Genomic DNA, 24,630 nt, shown 5'->3' with positions numbered 1-24,630 from the left:
TGTACGTTACTATAATTTTTACCCCCCAGTAAACCTGCCTCTAGGTATTCTGCATTGTGAAAATTGCATGCAATTTAATAATTTATGCTTTTATTTCTTATTTTATTCAATAAATGAATTATTCAATTCTCAAGATGAAAAGTGACTTATTAAAAAGTCAGCTTGATAGTGCTAGATTTTAGAAATATGTCATTTTCTCTTTTTTCTTCTATTTTTATGGTAAGCTTTATTAATTGAGATTTTCTCATAATACAATAAAATTACAACTATAAAAGATACAAAAGAAAGACAAAAAGAAAAGAAAGGGACAATAGAGATAAAGAGAGGAAGAAGAAAGGAAGAGGGAAATAAAAAAAGAAAAACATTAGCAGAAATATATCATTTTCAAAGTGATAACATAAATGTTTCTGCATCACAAATTGGAATTTTGGGTATCACCAAACTTTTCCCCTATGCAATTCCTTCTTTGCCTTTGCCATTTTTATACCGGTACTCTAATTAGGGTTTTAAGACTGTGGTAAGATTGCATCTATCCTTGTTTTGTCATTTTCTTTACTATATGTAGAATATTTTTTAAACTTAGAATGTTCTTATCACTTTAAAACAAAACAAAACAAAATTCCTTCCAGTAGCACCTTAGAGACCAACTAAGTTTGTTCTTGGTATGAGCTTTCGTGTGCTCTTCGTATCTGAAGAAGTGTGCATGCACACAAAAGCTCATACCAAGAACAAACTTAGTTGGTCTCTAAGATGCTACTGGAAGGAATTTTGTTTTATCACTTTAAGTTATAGAAAGGTTGGAGGCAGATGTTCAGGATAGAGGCTTTGATTGCATGGAGTTATGTTCAAAACTGTTTTGCAGACAAATGCTTCTTTTAATAAAATAAAAAAATACCAAGAACAAACTTAGTTGGTCTCTAAGGTGCTACTGGAAGGAATTTTTTTTAAAAAAATTGTTTTGACTATGGCAGACCCAGGGGTGTTTCTAGCCCCTTGGCTGCCAGGGGCGGCAAGCCAAGAGGCACCCCTGGGGGCGGGGCATTGCGGCATGTGCATGCGTCATGACGCACGTGCACAGCGCGATGCCATGCTTTGCTTCCTTTTCTCTCCCTTTTGGCGCCGAAAGGGGGGGGGGAGAAGCAAACAGGCATGTTTAAGCGGCCGAAAGGGGGGGGAAGCGCCCGTTTGCTCCCCCCTTTCCCTTTTGCCGCCGTTCGTTCCGTCGCCACAGCAGCAGCAGCACCGCACACACTGTGCGCTGCTGCTCCCACGGCGACGGAGCGAGCGGCGGTGCGTGGGGGTGACAAGCGGCGGCCCCTCCCACCACTCCCCACGCACCACCGGTCACCCCGGGAGGAGCAGCGCTGCACGGACGGGGTGCTCGCTCAGCCGAGCGAGCACCCCGTCCGTGCAGCGCTGCTGCTCGCGGGGTGACGGAGGGAGCGGCGGCGCGTGGGAGTGGCAGGAGGGGCCGCCGCTTGTCACCCCCACCCGCCGCTTGTCGCCCTGTCACTGGGGGCGTACCGCCCCTACCGCCCCTCCCCGGCGACGCCCCTGGGCAGACCAACACGGCTACCTACCTGTAACTGCTTCTTTTAATATCACTGAAGCTCAAATAAGTATGGCACCTAGATTTGCATAGCAGGGAGGTGATAATGGATTCTGTACTGATCCTTTTTGCCCTTTCCTTCATCAGTTACATGGCTAGGAGAGGTAATTGCTTTAGCATGGAAGGCTTTAGAGAACATTTGAAGTAACTGTGTTGTACATGTCTGGGATAGATGTATTAATTCTTGCATTAATAGGCTTCTTGTACTGCTTACATCAGGCTGTAATAGCTATTTATGAATTAAAGTGAATTGGAAATATACGGTATTTCTGACTTCGTTCAGTATCTAAAAGAAAACCACAGTCCCTATGACTTTTATATGAAAAGTGAAGGTAAGTGACCTATAAGAAATGGATCTGTTTTAGGGCCCTATATTTATTGGGTCAACCAAAATGATACAAAATAGTTTAAGCTTTCAAATTCTCCAGAACTCTTCATCAGGTTAATAAAGCAGGAGAGGAAAAAAGTTGGCTGGTTAAAGTAATGAATCTGCATCTGTAAAAGTCTTAAGATGGATTGTGGACAGAGATTGCAGATCATTAAATGAGGCCCTGTAGGTTTCCAGTTGCACCAGGGTCTTTGGGGAGAGAGAAACACTCAATAGCTGATTCTCCACCTCTAGAAATACAAAAGCCAGCTGTTACAAAAGCCAGCTAAAACCCCTTGTTAGGTGGTTATTGCCTAATGGCTCCTGTATTCTACATTTTCTCCCCAGCCCCACTTTGTTTACTTGGTGAAGAGTTCTATGGAACACAGAAGATAAGTGTCATTTTGTGATGGTTTGGTTTACTTAAGAAAGATATAGCTTTAATATGGATTTTTTTCTGACGGGTCACAACAGTTACCGTTACTTTGAGTAAAAGTCGCAACTAAAATATAAGTCATTATTTGTGTTTTCTTTAACTGAAGGTTATTTTTGCCATTTGTTAGGGGATTTGAAATTTGAAAGTGGGTTATCAATTGCTAAATAAAAAAATAATAGTGGCATACACACCAAAAGCAAGTCAGAAAAAAGTTTATGCAACTCTACCAAAGGAAAGACATATATTTCAAGATTATAATTTTATCCAGGAAATAGTGTGAGTACAGTAAAGACACTAGCTCCCAAAATATTTGTGGGTAACATTATTGAAGTTCCTCTTTGTCCCACAGTCAACGTAATTCAATTTTGTAAATCTGTTCCAAATGTATCCTAAAGGAATCCTCCTTATTCAAGGAAGTTCATATAACCTCATCCTGTTCTGTCTTGCTTACTTAATGCTTTTCTTGCCTAAACAGTAATTGTTTGTACAGATGGGGAGCTCTTCATTCTTTCCTAAGAGTTGCAGTAATATTTTCAGATAGGAAGCCTGTCTTCATTTACTAGATAAAACAAGAATATTTAAATTAATTATTGGATTTAAATGGCTGTTTTATTTGGGCGATTCAATCCCTTAACCTTTCTACTTGACTCACACAGTCATCTAATAGTAACTGTAGCCCTAGAGTTGGAAGCTCAGACTCTATATCTTAAATATTTCCAAAAAACCATATCTGAAACATACAAACTAAAAATCAGCAGCAAAAGTTAGTACGGTATTTGCAATCAGTTGAGTTCTCTGCATTTCTTTTACTGTTTCTGCAGGGCACTGATTGCAAATACCATACTAACTTTAAGATGGACATAATATTGGACAATAGATCAATGTCTGCAGACAAAATGGAAACAAAATTATTAACAAAGTCATTGTTAAACAGAATTCTTCATTAGCTTTCCAGAGAAAATGATGATAATTACCATTGCTTGATCCCAGACAGACTCAACAATTAGTTCTTTGCTTGCAGATCTTGGATTTTCTATCATCATTGTCTTGAAGTTAAGAGCTGTAATTCAGAGATTGTTAGAAATGTTCCTTGTTTTCTTCCAATGTGTAACTTTCACTGTATTTGCACTGCAGGTACTTGCTTGCAGCATCTTGCAGCTAATATATCAATATACTACTTCAGTAGTTTTGGTGGAACCATAGTTCCTCAGCAGATGAAAAATGCTTCTCTAACTGTTATGGGTACAATTGATCTTGGTGGCACAAGCAGGTACACTGTATAATGGTTCCTGTGTTCAGTTACAAAAAGCTGTTTTTGGCTAGACAGGCCTCACTGAAGGTGAAGAGTGAAGGAAAAAAAGTGGTGCTAAGGAATAGAAAAACGGCAGTCGCAAAATCATATAATAAATGGAACCAAAGACAATGATGATAAATAAAAGAACAATTACTCCTCCCCAGAGAATCAAATTGAGCACAAAACAAAATGCAAACACAGCCAGCCCTGCAGGGAAACACAGAAGTGCAGTCACAGCCGCCATCGCCATCTTGCCATTATAAATACCCTTGCTCTTAAGCTGATTAAGGTAAGTGCTTCTCAAATCAAGCGCTGGCACGCTGGTTTGCTATTTATAATGTGCCATCTATGTCTCCAAAGTACCAGTCTGAGAAAAAACTTGTTTAGATGAGGCTGTGCTTTTCACAGAATAAACTTGCAATAGTAACATATTTTGAGATGAAGTATTTACAGTAATACAGTTCAGGAATAATATTTTGCTTTTTAAGCCATCATTCTGTTCTCTTTATTAGGCAGCCATCTAAATGGTGGGTGATTGTCGACTCTGACTCCTCCCAGAATGTAGAATAAACTGCCTGTCCCATAAGTGCAGAACCCAGAGCATAATATGACTCTTGGAAGTGACTCAAATCATGTGTTACAATGGAAGGCAAAATTCTGTTAGAATCAGGTGTGTGTGTGTGTGTGTGTGTGTGAGAGAGAGAGAGAGAGAGAGAGAGAGAGAGAGAGAGAGAGACTCCTTACCAATCTCTGTAACTTGCTCTCATGAGGAATAGCTGGAAACCATCTGACTTGCAACTTGGGTTAATTACCCATTTGTAGTTGTTTAATTTGCCTTGTGGGGTTTGCTTAGTAGAATGATCAATCACAGAAGTTAATTCCCTTGAACATTTTATTAACTAAGGAGGAATTACAGAGTATTTATGTTTTCATTATGATGCATTAACCAAAGATCCATCACTTGAGAATTAAACCTTAAGATGGTTAAGAGTGCAGTCCCATACAGACTTATATGGAAGAAATACTCATTGTACACAGTGGGGCTTATTTTTGTGTAAATATGGATAGGATTGTGCTGTGCTTTTCCTTCTACTTAAAACTAAAAATTCAAATATGTGCTTAACTGTATATCTCTGCATGCAGGTATAGTGCAGACTGTATAGTTTTCAGACTGTCTTGGCAGTCTTCTTGGATATTGTGTGCAAAAAATATATATGCTAGATTAAATTGGTATGTTAACTTTCATAGAATCACAGAATTGTAGAGCTGGAAGGGACCCTGAGGGCCATCTAATCCAACCTCCCTGGTTTGCAGGAATCTTGTGCCTTCTGATGGGACTTACAGTAATAATATAATAATAATTTATTATTTATACCCTGTCCATCCAACTGGGTTACCCCAGCCACTCTGGGCAGCTTCCAACATAATATAAAAACTTAGTAAATCATTAAACAATAACAGCTTCCTGATACAGGGCTGCCTTCAGATGTCTTTGGAAAGTAGTATAGTTGTTTACCTGTTTGACATCTGATGGGAGGGTGTTCCACAGGGTGAACGCACTACCGAGAAAGTCCTGTGCCTGGTTCCCTGGTTCCTTGATTTGTAACAGTAAAAATAATTCTTTGTAAAAGGTAGGTTAAAGATTGATAAAACCGTATAGTTTAGAAAAAGAAAGCAGAAAGCCATATTTAGAATTTTTGGCCCAGTTCAGATGAAACACAAAACCATGGTTTATCACTATACAAATAAGCCTAATTAAGCACCCCCAACCCAAAAGGACTTAGCCAAACAGGACTCTTCACACTGCTCAGCAAGATAGGATGCCCACCTAAGCTTTACAAAATGGATGTATTGTTCCACAAGGACATTGAATGCCTTCCTCCAATTTGCTTTGAGATATTCTTTTCCCTGTTGCTCTCATATGCCTTTGGCTTGGCTGAAGGCGGTGTGTACTTTCATTCGAGGAGTGACGGGTCTGTTGAACCTGGCACATCACCACGCCAAGACAAAAGTGTGGCAGGCCCTTATCTGAGGGATCTTGCTTGCAGAAGATGCAGCTTTGACAGTGCATTCTGAGGAAGCTCTACAGAGGCTCACCAGCTGTTTTGCCCAAGCCTGCAGGGAGCTCGACTTTAGTAAGGCTAATTTGAGAAGATAATGTAATCTTATATCTGAATCAACATGTATGTGTGTACACAGACAAACATAATTCCATGGATCTTTGGAACCTGGGCTATGTTTATGTCTGCTGTCACTTACAGTAACCCCAGTGAGTGCAGGGGCAGCCAGTTTGCTTTTCTGACAGTTACAAAAAAAAAAGTTATTTGGTTTAGTTTTTGGAGATCTTGTGCTCTTTTCCCCTAAAAGGTCTAAACTAGACATGATGAAAGCAGTCACATTTGTTCATGCATGTGTCTGTCCTGCTTATGTATATTTATTTATTTAAAAATATTATGCTTGATTGTAAACAATAACCTCAAAGTGGTTTTATATAGCAGGAGTAGATGTCTATTCTTTATTTTATTTATTAGTATTAGTTCGTTAATCACCTTCTACACCATTGTCTCAAGGAATGTACAATAACAACAGCATCAGAATGAATGCATAGGTATGAGGAGGTGAGCCTTTTCCCTTCCTTCCCCTTGCCTCATTACGAGCTCTTGTCTTAGAAATCAGAAATGAGCTAAACTTGGAGAAATGCGTCTGGTGCAATGGAGCATGGAAAGGTACGGTGAGGGCGGGTAGGAAGAGTTTGCCACCCCATATTTGTGCATTCGCTTTGATGTAAAAATGAGACTGCTATTCCTGCTTTATGCATGAATAGGGCGGATAGGTAAAGAGAAATGTGGCTGCCCTGTCTTGTCTAGTTTCATGCTGATCTATTCAGTAGAATTGCTTTCCAAAGGGGAAGTCATGTTAGTTGCTTGCAGAAAAAAACAGACTTGCAGCACTTTAAAGACTAACAGATTTATTATGACATACATGTTCATGGCTTCTTGTCTGCTCCATCAGATGCTGTATCATCCTGAGTTGCAGGTACATATATATGTGGTTCATGAATATACACTATTGAATAGTTTAGCATAAAATTGGACATGGCTGGTGTGGAGGAGGATTTTAAACAGTGAGCTCCAAAGGAAAGGATATGCAGAAAAGCACATCAGAACTATCCACAAAAAGCAGTAGCTGATAACACAGGAATCCTGCCATGGCAGCAGTATTTTGAGGGCATCTTCCAGGATCCATACTACCCACCCCATCCACATATTATTAGCTAGATCCAGATTGATATATTTTTCACTCACACAGAAAGCTAGTTTTTTTCTACAGTGACTACTATTGCAGGCTGCTTATTGAACAGGGCTATGTCCTGAACTGCTGTTGTCCTTTGCTGTGTCCGCCAGTACCTCCTCTCTGCCAGCAGTCATTGGTAGACCTGTGAGTGTGAGTACCATCCAGTACAGGGGAAGAAATGGTCCTTTTTCTGCTACCTCCCTGAATTGTCCACTTTCCTCTCCAGCATGCAGTGGTCATTAAATTTGTGTGGCCATGTGCACACAAAAAAGCCACTATTGTACATGCCCTTTTGCTTTGTTCATGTACAGAAGGAAAAAGCTAGCTTTCCTCTCATTTTAGCTATTGGTACATACACGTGGGTGGTGCTGTGGATTAAACCACAGAGCCTAGGGCTTGCCGATCAGAAGGTCGGCGGTTCGAATCCCCACGACGGGGTGAGCTCCCGTTGCTCAGTCCCTGCTCCTGCCAACCTAGCAGTTCGAAAGCACGAAATGCGATTAGATAAATAGGTACCACTCCGGCGGGAAGGTAAACGGCGTTTCCGTGCGCTGCTCTGGTTCTCCAGAAGTGGCTTAGTCATGCTGGCCACATGACTCGGAAGCTGTACGCAGGCTCCCTCGGCCAGTAACGCAAGATGAGCGACGCATCCCCAGAGTCGGACATGACCGGACCTAATGGTCAGGGGTCCCTTTACCTTTACATATGCTATGCTTCTCTGCCTTTCAGAAATGGAGTTCCCCTCAGTAAAATTCAGAACATTTAGTTGTTTGAGAACAGCAAAACTGGATGGTGTTGTAGTCCTGGTGTCTAGATGGAATTAAAGCTGAAAAGGTGTATTGTTGCTCTTTCTCTCAAGTATTGAGAGTTTCCAGATCCTTTCTTGGAGAAAGTGCCTATATGTTCAAATGACTCACTGCAATAAGTGCTTATGTTTTGGAGTTGTAGAAGGTGGGAAATGAAATAGTGGAAAAGTGGAGGGTGGGGGAGAATGCAGTGCCTCAATACTGAGCAAAGATCTGCAGCTAATGTATTATGAAGATTAGATTAAAGACTTGAGACATGCCTAGGCATATTCGGCTTCTGGGCTTATTAAAAGTGTTTTAATGGGAAGGAGAAAGTTTTCACTCTGGTTGATCAGTGGATTGCATTTGATAACATTCTGATGCTTCTGCATCAGAAAATTTAATATTTAAGTAAAAACCCCACAGTCTGGCTACAACAGCTGCTTGTTCTCTCTTTGTTGCTTGTTTCCCTCTTTTGTCGGGGGGAATACAGGGAGAAATTGGTCTGCTCAAGTGTTCAGGTCAAACACTTGAAAAACCCCATCAAGTCTTTGTTCCTTCAGCTGATCATTCAGATATTCCCTTATCCCTAAATGGAGCCTTGTGGAACAGTACAGAGAGGGCACTAGAGATTATGAGCAATGCTTTGAGGAACAGAGCATTGTCTTTTAATTAAGGCATTTTAAAGGGTCAAACTAGGTATGGCTGGAAATGGGCATACCGGTACTTTTTTTTTTCAAAAATCCACCGCATTCACATGTGGGGGAGTGGGGGGGATTTGCTTTAACAGCTGAAGATATAGGAAATGATGACTCCCATCATGTCTGCAAGGCTGAGAACCTAGTGTTTCAAGCCTGGCAGGTGCCATTCATATTCAGTATAGGACAGCTCTTGAAAAATGCTTGGAGATGGCAACTGGTGCACAGTATGATATGTCCCTTCTGCAAATGAAAGTCTATCAGGATCAATTATACAGATGCTCAAATGGCTTTGTGAGCTTATTAGAGCCAGAAATGATACAGAAGGTTAGACATGGACTTAGCACGTGCTAATTTATTTGTGCCTCAAATACACATGGAGTCAAAACAAAATAGAAAATTCTTTCCAGTAGCACCTTAGAGACCAACTGAGTTTGTTCTTGGTATGAGCTTTCGTGTGCATGCACACTTCTTCAGATACACTGAAACAGAAGTCACCAGATCCTTAAATATAGTGAGGGAATGGGGAGGGGTATTACTCAGAAGGGTGGTGGGAATGGGTGATCAGCTGATAGGTGTGGAAAACCTGTTGACGACTCTTAATGGCTGCAATTAGTCTTGCAGGGAAAGGCAAGGGGTGAGATGGCTAAAGATAGCTTTGTTATGTGTAATGAGATAAGAATCCAATGTCTTTGTTCAGACCAGGTTTCTCCATGGTTTTAAGTTTGGTGATTAGTTGCAATTCAGCCACTTCTCTTTCCAGTCTATTTCTGAAATTTCTTTGTATTAAGACAGCTACTTTGAGATCTTTTATAGAATGTCCTGGGAGACTGAAGTGTTCTCCTACTGGTTTCTCTGTCTTGTGATTCCTGATATCAGATTTATGTCCATTTATCCTTTGGCGTAGGGTTTGGCCTGTTTGTCCAATATAGAGAGCTGAAGGGCACTGTTGGCATTTGATTGCATACACAATGTTGGAAGATGAGCAATTAAATAGTCCTGAGATGGTATGTTTGATGTTGTTGGGACCAGTAATGGAGTCAAGTGATTTCTTGCTCAATGCAATTAAGGCTGATAGAGAGCTCTCAATACTAGGCTTTTAGCTCAGACAAATAGATACTTTCAGATAGGCAGATAAGACCTTCTAACCCATCATGACTGGGCTTTAGTGAGCAAAGTGCTAATTTACTAATGTTCTATATAGCACTATCAGTATGCATGGCATTTTTTCTTGTTGCAAGAAGGCAAGCCTTTGCTCTAAAGAGCTTAAAATTAAAGGTTTGACACAGGTGTGAAAACAGGTAAGTGAGAAGAATTCCCAAGCTGCTAAAGGGAACAAACTCAGTTGGTCTCTAAGGTGCTACTAGAAAGAATTTTCGATTTGACTAACTGCAGCCGTTTAGAGTCGTCAACAGGTTTTCCACACTTATCAGCCTATCACCCATTCCCACCACCCTTCTGAGTAATACCCCTCCCCACTCCCCCACTATATTTAAGGATCTGGTGACTTCTGTTTCAGTGTATCTGAAGAAGTGTGCATGCACACGAAAGCTCATACCAGGAACAAACTCAGTTGGTCTCTAAGGTGCTACTAGAAAGAATTTTCGATTTTGTTTTGACTATGGCAGACCAACACGGCTACCCACCTGTAACTTAAAAAAAGTTGTATATGGTTAGGCTTCATTATAGTGGGGTATGAGAACATGCAGCTGGAGCCACACTTTTGTGTGTCATGAAATATGTAGAATTCCCCAAATCTCAAATTGATTTGGGTTTTGTGGCTTCTTGGTGACACAATACACTTTTAAAAAAACTAAGTTCATAACTTTTGTGAATGAATTTCCAACTTATTGTTAATGGTTTGTGTGTCACTTTATATCAAGCACTGGTAACAAAATTACCTGAAAGAGAATTCCACCGGTTTCTGCTTTGATGACAAAATATTTATACTTGGGAATTTACAACTCCTATGTTTTGTATCATTAGTTTCAATCTCTTACCCCACACATTTTTACCATTGTTTTGTATATATGCAAAATTGCTTAGCAGTAAACTGTAGTTTTACTTTACTGAGAAGTCATAGTTAATAATTATATCATACTGAGGGGAGGGGAGACTAAATTAGCAAATGTTTGTTTCTGGATTTGGTTATAGTCTGTAGCAGCAGCGATGATGTATTTGTTCTTGATGCATGCCCAGTCTTGGAAAGCATGCTTTGTTCAAGATGAATGTATGCTTATTCAAGTATTCTTTGTAGAATATAGATACTGTTTCTGCTAGTGGTTTCTAAAAGCTCATATTCATAAAGAGGGGTTAGGACATTATCATGTGAGGCATCAGTGTACTATGGTTCTGTTGCTGTTATGATGCCTGTTGGTGCTTTCAAAGCCAGATACTGATCAAGTAATGCTCTTCTGAGAATGCTACAGTATAAACACAGCTTGCTTTCCTAAGCCTCACAAGATATAGTGAAAATTAGTGGTTTCCTTTTTGTTCTAATTTCCCAGCATTTGTGAAGTTTGCAGTACAGTCGTACCTCGTGTTGCGTTCGCTGCGGGTTGCGAATGACATGGGTTAGGAACACGGCAAACCCGGAAGTGGGGTTCGACGCACGCGCAGAAGCGTCCGCACGGTCTGTGCATGCTGCACACAGGTCGCGCATGCACAGAAGTGCAATATCGCGCTTCGGCGCATGCGCAAAAGCTCCGCTCGGGTTGCGGACTTTTCGGGGTGCGAACGGCACCCCGGAACAGATCGTGTCCGCAACCTGAGGTACCACTGTAGTTGGTGAGGAGGTGGGAATTTCTGCTTTTCTGGGAGCTAAGCAGGTCTGAACACTGGAAAATCAAATCAAATTGCTCTTACATCTGAGCTGTGATTGCTCCATCAACATAGGTGCACAATAAAATACTCTTTATGGTGACCAGTGAAGAATTAGTAATTTGAACCCTCTGTGTTCTTTCATAATAACAGCACGTTGAAACATAATATTGACTTCTCCCAAAATAAATAAGCTTAATACCAAGTATTCTTGTTGAACTTGGAAATGTGAGTCGTTAATATGTTTTTATAGTAGGGAAATGCCAGTTGGTACACTCTTAAACATTTTTTGCCAACAAAGCGGTGGTTTGTCAAAAGAAAAAAATAATGCTGCCTGTTAATACGGATTAATTGCTGCTGTATGCTATGTCATTGAGGTTTGCACCTTTAGCAGCTTGGGAATTGTAGTCTGAAGTGTAATGAGGAAGAAACATTTAAATGTGATGTAGTCATTGAAATCTTGTGCTAAAGTTAGTGAGAAAAGTGAAAATTTAATACAGTTGAATCTTAAAAGAACCTTCTGATGCAAAAGGAAAATGTTTTTTTTATTGGGCCAATTGGTAAATAAAGCATACGGTAATTTCACAGAAGCTATGAGGTAGAGTGGGCAACATTTTTCTGTGGAGGGCCACAGTCCTTGAGTGGTAACTTGAACCAGTAGTGGGGAGAGCTAGAGTTAAATTAGGTGGGGTCAAAATCAAAAGTGCACAGAGTCCCGTTTTCACTCTTTGTGCCACATTTCCTCCTCTTTCTGCTTCATCCCCCCACCTTAGTCACCCACATGAAATTAGGCCAAGGTTGCCCTCTGTAGGGGTAAGGATTAGCTGACACACAGTGCCCTCACATGGTGCATTTGTGTGTTAAATCAGTATGTGGAAATCTATTTTGATATTGGTTTACTGCTTGGGAAGGATTCTTGAGTGAGTGATTGTTGCAGGCACCCTTGGATGATCTGATATTCTGGAGCTGTCTCAATCTGGTTTCATTTTAGGAACTTTTTTGGTCATTCTTATGCATTATATATTATATCCCAAGAGAAGCCCATTCTGTTGGATTCTTAGGTGGCTTTTGATGCTGTTTGACAATGGCAGCTCTGCCATGGTTTGGGATGGGAGCATTATATTTCAGTGGTTCCAGCCCCACTTGAATGGCCAGTTTCAGAAAGTGGTATTGGGAGACTGCTGCTTGTTCCATTTTGTCTCCCATGCTTTTTAGCCTCTTCATGAAAACACAGAATGAAATGAGATTGGTACACTTAACTTCTAACACCCAGCTTTGTTTCTCCTTCCATCAAACTTAAGGGAGGCCATGGAGATTCTAAATTGGGCTCAGTGATGGACTGCTTGAGGGCCAATAAAGTGAAACTTAATGGCTTGTTTTATCAGGGCAGTGGTGCTCCATCTGTAATTGCTCTCCTGTTGAAAGATCTCTGTTTGGAGGTACAGGTACGCACCAATTCACCATTGTCACTGGATGCCCAGTAGAATCCATGGTACTTGCCTTTTTTCAGCTGTTCATGGGGCATCAAGTGTGACCTTTCCTGGACAAAGACAGCCTAGTCATAGTTATGTGTGCCTTGGTGACTTCTCAGTTGGACCACCCACAATGCATTGCATGTGGAGCCATTACTGAATATCACTTGGAAGCTTTGGTTAGTATTAAACACGGCTGCTAGGTTACTAGTGGGGCTGGCAATAGGGAACATTATCTCACCAATACTGAAATAATGATACTGGCTCAAAGTGCTGGTTTCTATCTATATGTATTTAAATAGCTTGGGACTTAGTACTGTACTTAGGTATATAGTATTTTGTGCAAATAGTTACATTTGTAAGGTTGGTACAACCTTAAAACACACCTAGACTGAAGTAACTAGGGCAATCTAAATCTGTTTTGGCAGCCAGAGTACTCTTAAGAAATGGACAGTACACTTGACTCAGCTGTGCTTTCATGTTTCCTTCTAATTAGTATGCAGGGGTTTACGTGAGACAAAGCATAAAACATAATTAGTACATTTAGGAATAGATTTATTGAACTGTGGAGAATTACTACCAGGGTTAAAGCTGGTCACAGCTTGACAGTATATTTATTAGGTTGTCATTTGTATGAATAGATGGAAACCTTTTTCTTAACTTGCAAAAGACCTTATTCTTTCATATTATATGTACATTCAGAATGCTATGCGTAAGCTGGGACACCAATAATATCCAGCTTCCAAACTTGAAATGCTTCATTAGCTAGGCTGGCATACTAATTTCCCTGCTGTGATTCCTACTGATATCCATGAATATATAGCTGTGTAAAGTATTGCCAAGCTTTTCTTAAGTGACATTTGAAGGGAAGAGATGAATTAATTCAATTGTCCTTAATCATCACACATTGTGAGGACAGTTTCTAGTGCTATGCATCACCAACAGTCTGATATTCAGGACAGATTTTGCATGTCATTGTACTTTGGAGACAGATGATTGACTGTCCAGGATTCCCAGGTTCTACCTACCCAAATCCAAGAAATCCACAGCAAGTGAGGTTTGAGCAGAAAACGTCAAACTGTTTCCAAGCGAGGAAGAGTAACTTTGGCTCAGCCCTCCAACTGCTGATGGCTGTGACTTCAAGGAAAACTGCTTTCCTTCGTACAAAATTTTCAAAGCATAATGGATGCCTCCGTGGTTTGGGAGGGTGAGGTGGAGGGTGCCCTAGCATTAAGCACAAGGAGCTGGAAGAATATTTTCACCTTTATACTGTTACAGGATGCAATCAGAATTTCCGAACAGAATATGGAAATTAAGGTTAAGGGCTGTAGCACAGTGGGGTAAAACACATGCTTCTAATGCAAGAGGTTTTAGGTTCACACTTCGGTATCTTCAGGTAGGACTGCCAAAGACTGTCTGAAATCCCAGAGAGCTACTGCCAGCTCAGTTTACATGCCACCATCACCATAGTTAATAGTTTATTGTGAATATGACTTTTTGAACTACTTTTCCTCCACCTTGCTAGTGTGTGGAGGAAACAAGAACATTGCCTACAGATTATAGCTTGCTGAGAGTGAAACAAACCATGGATCCTGGTTTGGATGCAACCCTGAGCCCACAGATAAAATGGTTTGCTGCCTCCACATGTTAATAGGAAAGAGCAAAGCTGATCCGAAAGGTGCATTCAAATTACAGCAGTGTAAACCATACTGACTCAGTGGACCCGTATAACTAACTATGCCTTAAACAACAACTCAGCAGGTACTCTGGTAAATAAAATTGCATGAGATCAGAATTACTTTAAATAGGTAAGTTCCCCCCGGGATTAAAAAGTAGCATAATTGTGTGTTTTTTTCTGTAGTAAACATTTACCGCAAATATCTCTGGTTTCAGAACACTATTAATCTTTACCTATCTATATTGCAAGAATGTCAAGTAGGATAATGATACCATCTAGTGGTACAATATTATATTTACAACGTAAAAATAAATTGGTTGATCTGAAACAGAAACATTTTAAAAAATTGAATTCTATATCATACATCTAATTTGCACCCAACATCTTTGTGAAAACAGTTCAATGCATGTACTGTATCTGTTCAATGTGAAAAAATTCTTAGTTTCACTTAATATGCACTAATATACTTAATATGCTTTTAAAAATTAATTATAAAATATGTTTACAGATAGTCTTAATGTTGTGACAATAACAGTCATAAACACAATGCTGGCATACCAGACCAGCTATATTCTCAGAGCTAATGGGGATGTTTATAAGAAGTGGGAACTTAGGAATGTTGTGTACTGTTTATTGACATAAGTGAGGTTCCTCTTTGCACATTAGAAGAGCACTACAGAATACCTCTGTATTTCAGCAACTCTTGCTTCTTGTAAAATCCAAATTGTAACATGGCTGGCTGCAGGCATATGGGGACAATGTTATACCTGGAGTTCTGGTAATACAGCTCATGGTTATTACTTGATCAAAAGCAGGCTGGTCCTCATTGTCTTCATCACCTTGATTGATTGGTTGTTTGTATTTTTCCCACAGAAGGAACTTAGTCTCCCTAGAAGAGGAAGTTTGTAAGTATACATTTCTTTCTTGTCTTAATAGCAACTAAATCTATCAGATATATTTTTGGATCTTTTATATGTTTTGTTGGAACAAAGGGTGGGGCACATAAAAGCCCATGGTTACGGAGGATGATGGAATACTGTTGCGCATTAGGCATCTCCAGAAACATGGATGATGCTTGTGGAAGCATTTGAATAGGAAACAAAGCAGGCTGTTAAAACCATCATGTTGAAAATTGAATGTATTTTACATTTTTATGTGCCATGTGGTCTTCATAATTTTAGCAGTACAGACATTTTATGCAGATTCATGATTTAAGGATTACTGGCCAATATGGTTTCTGGTTGGATTTGTGAGAGGTAAGTGAGCCTTCTGCCTAATCCTGGACTGAAAATGAAAAACAGTAGTATAATTGAAAACCACGATCTGAATATTTATGTTATTTTTCAAGAAACAGGTTTAGATTTATGATGCTGCTGAGAGAAATATTGTTTGTTGTTTAGTCGTTTAGTCGTGTCCGACTCTTCGTGACCCCATGGACCAGAGCACGCCAGGCATGCCTATCCTTCACTGCCTCTCGCAGTTTGGCCAATATTGTTAGTATTTCCTTTTTGTTAAGGACAGTGCTTGATGTCTCTATGTCTGGTGTCTCTCTAGAACCTATTCTGGTGCATAGAGGCTCTAGCCCCTATTGTTAAACTTACATGAAACTATTTTGGATTTTTGCAGTCCTGATGAAATGGTTGCAACAGTATTTTTGTTAAAATTACAGAACATATTGGGATACTTGTAGGTAGACCAAATTATGCATTCTTTCTTTCTCAAAGTGTGGTGAGTATAGGTTTTTGGCAATTTTTGTAAATTAATTCTCAACTTATGAACCTTGTTTGCATTATCAGAGGCTCAGTCTTAAGTGGTACTCATAGTTCTCTGGTCTTCATAGGCACCACAGGTCATCAGCTACACTTCTCAAATGAGAGATAATGTAGTAGTTGCGTTTATATGGTCTATTTCTGTCTTTGCTTGTAACTGTGGCTGTTTGCTTGTGAATATAAAACTAGTGACACACAACCTGTGTTCATGTTTACAGCAGAGAGAACTGGTTGTGTGACGCTTGATAGAGCCATTCTCACATTTTATTTCTAAGTTACCAATTCCAGTGTAGCTTATTAACTTTCTTCATATCTGTTTTAATGACATTAAATCTCCCAGGTAAGTGGATTCCTTTCTGAGGAAACTTGCATTGAACTCATACTCCTCTGATTTCTCCACTGTTTGGCAGCAACACTTACAAACAGGAAGGGTCAGAGGCTAAAAGAACTGGTATGAAACCTCCCTGAGTACTTTGTGTAAATCCAGTAATTTATGGAACCTGTGCTTGAGAAGTTGAAATATTTAACATAGAATAAGATGATAAACGGTATAGAAACATTCAGATACAGTATGTGTTTTCAAGAAATGTCATAAACTGGTGATTAAAGCGTTGTCGGTCTAAACATTTGAGCAGTCCACAATGAAAGGAGGTGAAACAGATATTTAGACTAAGAAAGTAAATGTGCTTTCAGTAAAGAAACAGTTGGAGTGAAGTTCACTCACTTAACTTTGAAAAGATATTTAAGCTGACTTAAAGTTGTTGAACAGCAAAACACTAAGTTGCTGCATTTGTCAGAACCATTCAGTAAAATACTTTCTGTGTTCTCTTGAGCATTTTATGTTTTATCAGTATACTATACTTTTCATATAGTGCTTTGGATTGGAATATTAGTAAGTACTAGTGGTTTAAGCCCATTAAAATAATGGGCGCTAGAACATATGTGGTAAACATGCATGCTTACTCAGGAGTAAACAATGGGACTTAACTGCAGGTAAGCATACATGGGATTTTGGGAAGCCTGCATAGGAGCAGACTGCAGCACTATGAAATTTTGTATTTAATTACCAGCTGAGCAATATGCCTCCCTTGAGGGCGCAGAGACCCACCCAACCACCTTTGAGTGCATATGCCTTTCAGTTCGAGAACTACAGCCCCCACAACCCCTTGCGCCAGTTCCCCCCCAGGCTTTTCAGGGTGGGGAGAACGGAAAGAGGCTGCTGTCTCTATGCTGCTTCCTTAAGAGTTTTAGCAGTCTGCCTTTTAGAGGAAGAGAAAGAGGGGAGGGGGCTGTGGATTGCTGCCGAGGCTGAGTTCCATACTCGCTCGGCGATTGGCCAAGGAGGCACGTGAGGGAAGCAGCTCGGAGTGGTGAGCGTGTCCTCTGCCACCCCCCCCCCAAGACAGCGTTTTTTTTGTTCCATTTGTTTTTATTATTTTTTTAAAAAACTCGGGCTGCCTAACGACTGGGCGCGCGCCCTGCAGCCTCTCCTCGCCGTTGCTAACAAACTCCGCGGCCCTAGCAACAGAAGGCCGCTCCCTCCACCGCCCCGGCTTTTCAGTTTCCCCCCCCCCCCAGGCTTTTCAGGGTAGGAAGAAGGGAAAGAGGCTGCTGCCTCTATGCAGCTTCCTTAAGAGTTTTAGCAGTCTGCCTGTTAGACGAAGAGAAAGAGGGGAGTGCTGTGGATTGCAGCTGCCGAGGCTGAGTTCCATACTCGCTCGGCTATTGGCCAAGGAGGCGCGTGAGGGAAGCAGCTCGGAGTGGTGAGCGTGTCCTCTGCCAACCCCCCCCCCACCAAGACAGCGTTTTGTTGCTCCGTTTGTTTTTATTTTTTTATAAAAAACCCGGGCTACCTAACGACTGGGCGCGCGCCCTGCAGCCTCTCCTCGCCGTTGCTAACCAACTCTGCGGCCCTAGCAACAGAAGGCCGCTCCCCCCACCGGCCCCGGCTTTTCAGCTTTCCCCCCCAGGCTTTTCAGCCTGCCTTTCGGAGGAGGAGGCGGGGGGGGGGGGCTGGGGATTGCGGCGGCCTCGGCCTCCTAACATTCCTCTCACGTTTGTAGTGAGTTGTTGTGTGAGAGGCTAAAGTAAATGAAGTTGTACTTCAGGCTCCAGGAGCGCGGCAGTGGCGTCTCCTGCTCTTCCACGTCGGTGCTCCACGGATGGGCTGCTCTGTGCTGTTCCTGGGCCGCTAGCCTTCGAGACTCGGCTTTCAGCGGAGACAGCAGCAGCGTGGCCTCCCTCCTCAGCATCCCCTCGTCCTCTGCAGCCCCAACGTTCCGATTCAACCGCCCTGCTTAAACTGCCGACGCTGCTCGTGACCCGATCTCTCTCCATCCAATCCCTGTGTCCCTGGGGCACATGCTCAGTTGCGCAAACCCAGAGACACATGGACTGGACGCAGAGACACTTGCATTTTATATATATAGATTCTACATTCTACTGAGGTGCTGGAAGGGGCAAGGGGCAGCTTTTAGCTCTGGTCACTCAAGGCTTTACCTAGCTTTCCAGTAGTGGGAGTCAGTTGTGTGTTCATAAAAGGTAGCCTCCTGTGTGCAGATTCTAACACTAAAGAAAATTTGAAGTGTTTCCCAAGTGCACCTAATTTGAAAGTGTGGAGTGATAGCAACTCAGCCAAGGGGAGAGGCTCTCAAGAAGAACTGCTCTAAAAATAACTACCTGTTTCTAAAAAGATAGGAGGTGCTGATTCAGAAATTGGAACAGCAAACTGTATTGCTGATGTTGCAACATGACTTACCAAAATTGCATGAAGAAAGTCTGTGTTTCTGTTGAACAATAAATACATTCACCGTACTTGGGGTTGACTAGCTTTGCATATATGGCAAGCTTTTAAGGCATAAGGAATTAGTGCAGTATTTTAGCAATACTTCAAAAATGAGAAAATCTGGTACTATGCTTTCTGAATATCCATATTATAAATATTGATCAGCTGAAATAGCTTATATAATTTACATCCAAATACATTTGGGATATCTTTTAAATTCTACATTGGTAGTGTTTTTTCAGTGTAATATTATTATTATTATTAACAAAACAACAACTACTGGATAGAAACTATATTTTCTTGCTTGAGGATAGCGTTTTATAACCAAGGAGTTTGTATTTTAGCTAACACGGGAGAACCATTAATATTTAAATAATATGTACTATACTTTTAGTGTGTAAAGTACTTTCAGCCCCATTAGTTTCTATCCAGTAGTAGCTAATATCCAGTGGTTCCATAACATGGCCTGGGTGAACGTTCACAACTTTACTCAGGTTTTGATGCATAAGAACTGTTTGGGGCTAAACTTCATTATTATATCAATTTAACCAGAGTTGTTTTAGTGGGATGTTGCTTGGGTGTGTGGACTTCTGCGGATTCCCCTGCACCCCCCTGCACATGCATATGTATACTTGTAAGAACAGTTATACATGGTCAGGCAGAGAGAATGTAGATTACTTTAGAAGAACTTGATAAATCAGATTAAGAGGTGTCCCAATCCTGTCTGGTGCCAGTAGACTGATGAACTTTCTCAGAGTGCTGGTAATTTCAAGAAATCATGCTGTAGTTCTGCAGTTCAAAAGTATCAACCTTTATGTTGAAATTCATCAAATAACCCCTTAATATGCTGTTTGGCACCTTTTTTTTGTACGTATGAGTTTGTCTTCAAAGATTTTTGCTGACCATTATTTAGAACAATTGGGTAACTTCTGGTTATTTTTCTCTTTCTCTAAATTCAATTAAAAAGGTTTATCTTTAATTGAGGTGTTTATTAGGAGACATTCCACAACTAAATTATGCAGGCATCATTTAGACAACTTTGGGTTAAATTTTTGTCAGTGAGTCAGTCAAAAATTCCATCGTTCAAATAGTATCAGGATTACAGGTATATCTGGGATACTAGTTTACATACTGATGTAACATGTTTTTTTAAAAGGCCAGCATTATACATGGTTGTCTCTTGATTTGAGAATTACTGTAGTCTTCCTGATAGTATACAGGAAGTAATGGAAAATGTACTGGCTGGTCAGCTATGCTTTCGAAAGCTCATATTATTTGATCATACAATAATGTTACCGAGCAGTACATAAGGACATATTTGGCAAGGGAGTTTATTGCAGAGCTCATGTGACGTTTTTTGAGTAGTAAAGTGTAAGTATGCATCAGTGTGCTTCCTGGGCTTCCAGTATAAGTGGCAATTTCTCTACAGGGTGGTTTTGAAGATACTGATTAATAGTTTGGTAATAGTCTAAGTATGCTTACACTGATCTTAGTCAGTGGCAAGAACTGTTGCTTGACACCCAAAATGAATGAGTCATTATTTAGACAGGAAAAATAGTTTATCCTTTAAAAAGGAGTTGGTTAATTCACATTGTTAAATCTCTTGCATTGGAGCTCTCATCACCTTTGTCAGTTCATTTCTAGACCCAGAAAGAATTAAAGTACAGGCTGAAGCAAAGTCCTGTTCCCCCTTCCTGGAAAGCCTTGTATATTGTTAGTACAATAAAAAAACAACCCAGTACAGTATGCTTAAGTGCTTTTGAGTGCAATATGAAAAATCCAGAATAAGGAAAAGGGTATGAGATTTCCCCCTCCATGTTAGAAATCCAAAAATTATTTTTTTGGGGGTGGGGGTGGGGGTGGGAATCCACAGCAGTCAGAGAGCAGCTGCCTGTGGCTTTCCTGGGGCTCTGGGTCAGCAGTCACTGTGTACTACTTTTGCAGTGTGAGCTTTCGTGTTGGTATGTGAGGCTTCTGCCAAAGTTTTTGCTCATGTGCCATTTCTCCCTCTCAGTCTCTGTTTCCTTGTGGCTTGCTGAAAGTGTTGCTGAAATGAACAAATGTTTTTCCGTGATTTGCCGTGCCTCAACTGTGAGTGATAATGGAAGTAAAATATAGGCAGTGGAACAAAACGGTTCAGTCCCTATCTTCGGCTTCTCAGACCTTGCTCCTCATGCTGGCTGACTTCGGCTTGGTTGTTTCTGGATGCCATAAATAAGTTTTCAGAAGGCTTCTTGAACAATTGCCTTGTGATGTGATCTATCTGATAGATTTCGACTCCAGTTGAAGGCATAATTATCTGTCATTGACTCTGAGGCTACGCAAGAAGATCAGACTTGGATTTAACAGCATTTCCACTTTTCTGGCTTTAAGATCTATTCATTTAACATATCTAGCATTTCACACAGTGAAATGATGAAACGAAGAAGAGAGAGGTTTGGAGCCCCATCTCTACGGATCCAGTAAGGATTGTTGTGTGAAATAGACTCAGTGCTTAGCTAATCTATTGGAGTGAACAAATATAATATTAATCGGAATCTTGAGTGTCAGTTAAGCAATAGTTTAACAAATCCATGCTTTCATATAACTTTTTAGAATAAATAGTCATACAGTTTGTTGGCCTTTTAAGCATAGATATAATTAATGTACTATCTCATATTTTTATATAACGGGGCAACTTAATTGCTCTGTTTTTGCCCTCCTTGGTATGAAGTGAACTAAAAGTTCATATTGAACTTTCTGGTCTATTTTATGTTTCATAATTCGTATTTGTAGAGCTATTGATTCCAATTAAATATTCAGTACAGCTGAATTGTGGAGATTAGTGCCTTAAGTACCAGGAGTATGTAAAGTTAACCTCAAGTTTCCCCATTACTGTACAAGTTCTTGCACTTTTAATATACATCTCCACATATGAGAGCATCTTAGAAATAAAAAATAAAATATTGTGACTGCAGTCTGCTCTGAGCCACTGCCATGGAAGAGAAAAGCCGCAGTCAGAGGTGCAGCTTGTGAGACTGTGACCCATGGCTGCAAGTGACATTGAATGTGCATGGAATATGCCATTAAGTATGAAGATTATGTAAGTGGAGGGTTATTTAGTTTTTCAGTCTTTTATAAATTCCCATTTGATGCCTAAGACGAGATTAGCAATTGATGTTTTTATTTAACCTGTAGTTTACTCATTAGATGAATTTGGGCTGATGCATAAAGAGTCAATTATGTGTAGCTTTTGTACTTTCCATGCCCTATCCAAAAAAACAGATACATGTGTCTGTTTAGGTGTAGGTCTGTTATTTGCTGTGTGCAACTTGTTTTCTTTATAAAAACAAACAAAAAGTACTTGACAGGATAATTTTGAAACTGACTGTTTCTGTTGTGGTGCTTTGTCAGAATCTCCTCTCCTTTCCTTTCCCACTGCCGAGGAAGTGATGGGCACCAGCATGTGTTCTCTCCTACATCTGCTCCAGGTCTGCAACATCTTAAAATACCATTTAGTGCTGATTGTGCCCTTGCTACATCTCCTCTAGTGTTTTACCTCAACCCACAACCTCAGAGCAACCCTGGTAGCCCTTGCTACAGCAACCCACTTCAGTGGAGGTAAGGAGGAATTTAAATTGGGAACATGTGTTCTTTAATCAGTAGTGCATAACCTTTAACTTGGGTCATTTCAATAGTAGGCTTAGAATTTACGGTATATCTGTAGCATTCAAAATTTTGTCAGGGTCATGAAACATCTAAAATAAGAAAGGAAGCATTATTCAGAAACCTTGTTCTATTATGAATCATAGTAGACTGATTATCTCCTCCCAGTTCAATACGCATGTTCAAAATCATTTGCATGCATGTGCCCCCCTTGTCTTTTCCACGATTCTGTGTAATGATTTTCTCATTTATAGATGGGCCCTTAATAGAACTATACTTGTTTACAGAAGCATTATTTCTCAATTTTTTATTTTAGTTAACATTCCTTTATAATCATAAGCGCTATGGGCAGAGCACTGCCTTCCTGCTTCTGCCCCCACTTCCCCACTTTGCAAGCTCATTCAGGGCTGATCCTATTGTTAGGCAGAGTGAGGTGACCACATTAGGTGGTGGATGCTAGGGGAGAGTAGTGACAACCACCAACTAATGCAGCGCCACATTGCTTCACCCACTGCATCACAGACACCATTTGAAACAACCACCAATTGAGCAAGCCGACAGAAAGCTCAGACTGCATATCCCAGCAGGCATTGCACACATGCATACATTGCTCAGCTTACATGATGCACACGGCCACATTGCAGCATTTGTTTGAGTGGACAGCAGATAGGTGTTAGGTCGAGTGGTGAGGTAAGTTGCTGAAGGACAGAGCCAAGTATGGCATGTGGGCTGCCGTTCCGTTCATCTCCCCTACTAGCTTGCTGTCCTCATGTGTGGTTTAGGATATTCTTGTCACCAGCACTGAAGAAAGATTTGCCTAATCCCTTCATTGTTGTGGCAGGCACTAGTGTGTTCTTACTACATATCCTTTGCCACCCTGAGCAAAGGAGGAAGGGCAGGATATAAGAAGAAGAAGAAGAGTTTGGATTTGATACCCCGCTTTATCACTACCCAAAAGAGTCTCAAAGCGGCTAACATTCTCCTTTCCCTTCCTCCCCCACAACAAACACTCTGTGGGGCTGAGAGACTTCGAAGAAGTATGACTAGCCCTAGGTCACCCAGCAGCTGCATGTGGAGGAGCGGAGACGCGAACCCAGTTCACCAGATTACGGGTCTACCGCTCTTAACCACTACACCACACTGGCTCTATACTATAATGTTAAGAATAATAAAGAAATATATTTATTGTTGTTGTTATTATTATTATTATTATTATTATTATTATTATTACTATCACCACCACCACCAGCAGCGTCACTATTTCTTATATGGCCTTCAACTTAAATATAATATTAAAATCAGTTAAAACAATTAAAAACAGTCAAAAGAAATAAGGTGGGTCCTAAAACATACGGTATATCTCACCATCTGCTACCTCTTTCTGTTATTTTGTCCTGCACCCCTGGCAGCAGAAAGGCTTGAGCTGACACTGCAACTTCTGCATTTACGTATTGCCTTTGCTCCCTTCAGTGAATACAGACTAGAAGAAGGTGTGTAAATATAGATCTGGGGGGAGAGTGGCTGAAGCATACAGGTGCTGGCCTCTTCTCACCTCCTCTACAATTTTAAAACCTAATTCTTACAGTCTTTCTATCTTTAACAAGATACCTTATTTTCTGAAATAAGTTACATTCAGCCCATCCCTAAAATGCTTTCTTTTTCACATGTTCCTTGTTTTAAGTGAATTAAATTTGCTATCATAATATCTGCTCATTTTTTTCTTCCAAGTCAGCCTTTGGTAGTTTCACTATTTTTAATCCTCTTCAATAGAACCTTTCCTCAGGCTTCCTGTTAACCAGCTATCTCAATATCTCAAAGCATCTATCTCAGTTTAGTAGGAAAAACTGGCCTTATGTTTGCATGTAGAGTAATAAGTCAAACAAATTTGTGCATGCAAACATAAGGCCAGTTTTTCCTACTAAATTGAGATAGATGCTTTGTTATGAACTACTCCTTTGTGGGCAGTGCACAAACAATC

General features: G+C 40.5%; 1 protein-coding gene across 6 annotated transcripts in view; it reads left to right on the top strand.

Moving 5' to 3' along the window:
- The window catches only part of MAST2 (microtubule associated serine/threonine kinase 2), a 142,600-nt gene that overhangs the window by 42,249 nt on the left and 75,721 nt on the right, over positions 1–24,630 (top strand). For 4 of the 6 annotated variants that reach the window (XM_033152247.1, XM_033152248.1, XM_033152250.1 and 1 more), the window contains one exon: positions 15,327–15,358. In XM_033152247.1, coding sequence (XP_033008138.1) covers positions 15,327–15,358 — 32 coding nt within the window. Of the gene's footprint in view, positions 1–15,326; positions 15,359–21,035; positions 21,470–22,400; positions 22,608–24,630 lie in introns of those variants that run through there. The other 2 variants (XM_033152253.1, XM_033152251.1) reach the window with 2 other exon arrangements.

Source organism: Lacerta agilis, chromosome 6 (genome assembly GCF_009819535.1).
Source record: "Lacerta agilis isolate rLacAgi1 chromosome 6, rLacAgi1.pri, whole genome shotgun sequence".
Classification (NCBI taxonomy): Eukaryota; Metazoa; Chordata; class Lepidosauria; order Squamata; family Lacertidae; genus Lacerta; species Lacerta agilis.
This window is presented reverse-complemented; position numbering and strand designations above follow the sequence as displayed.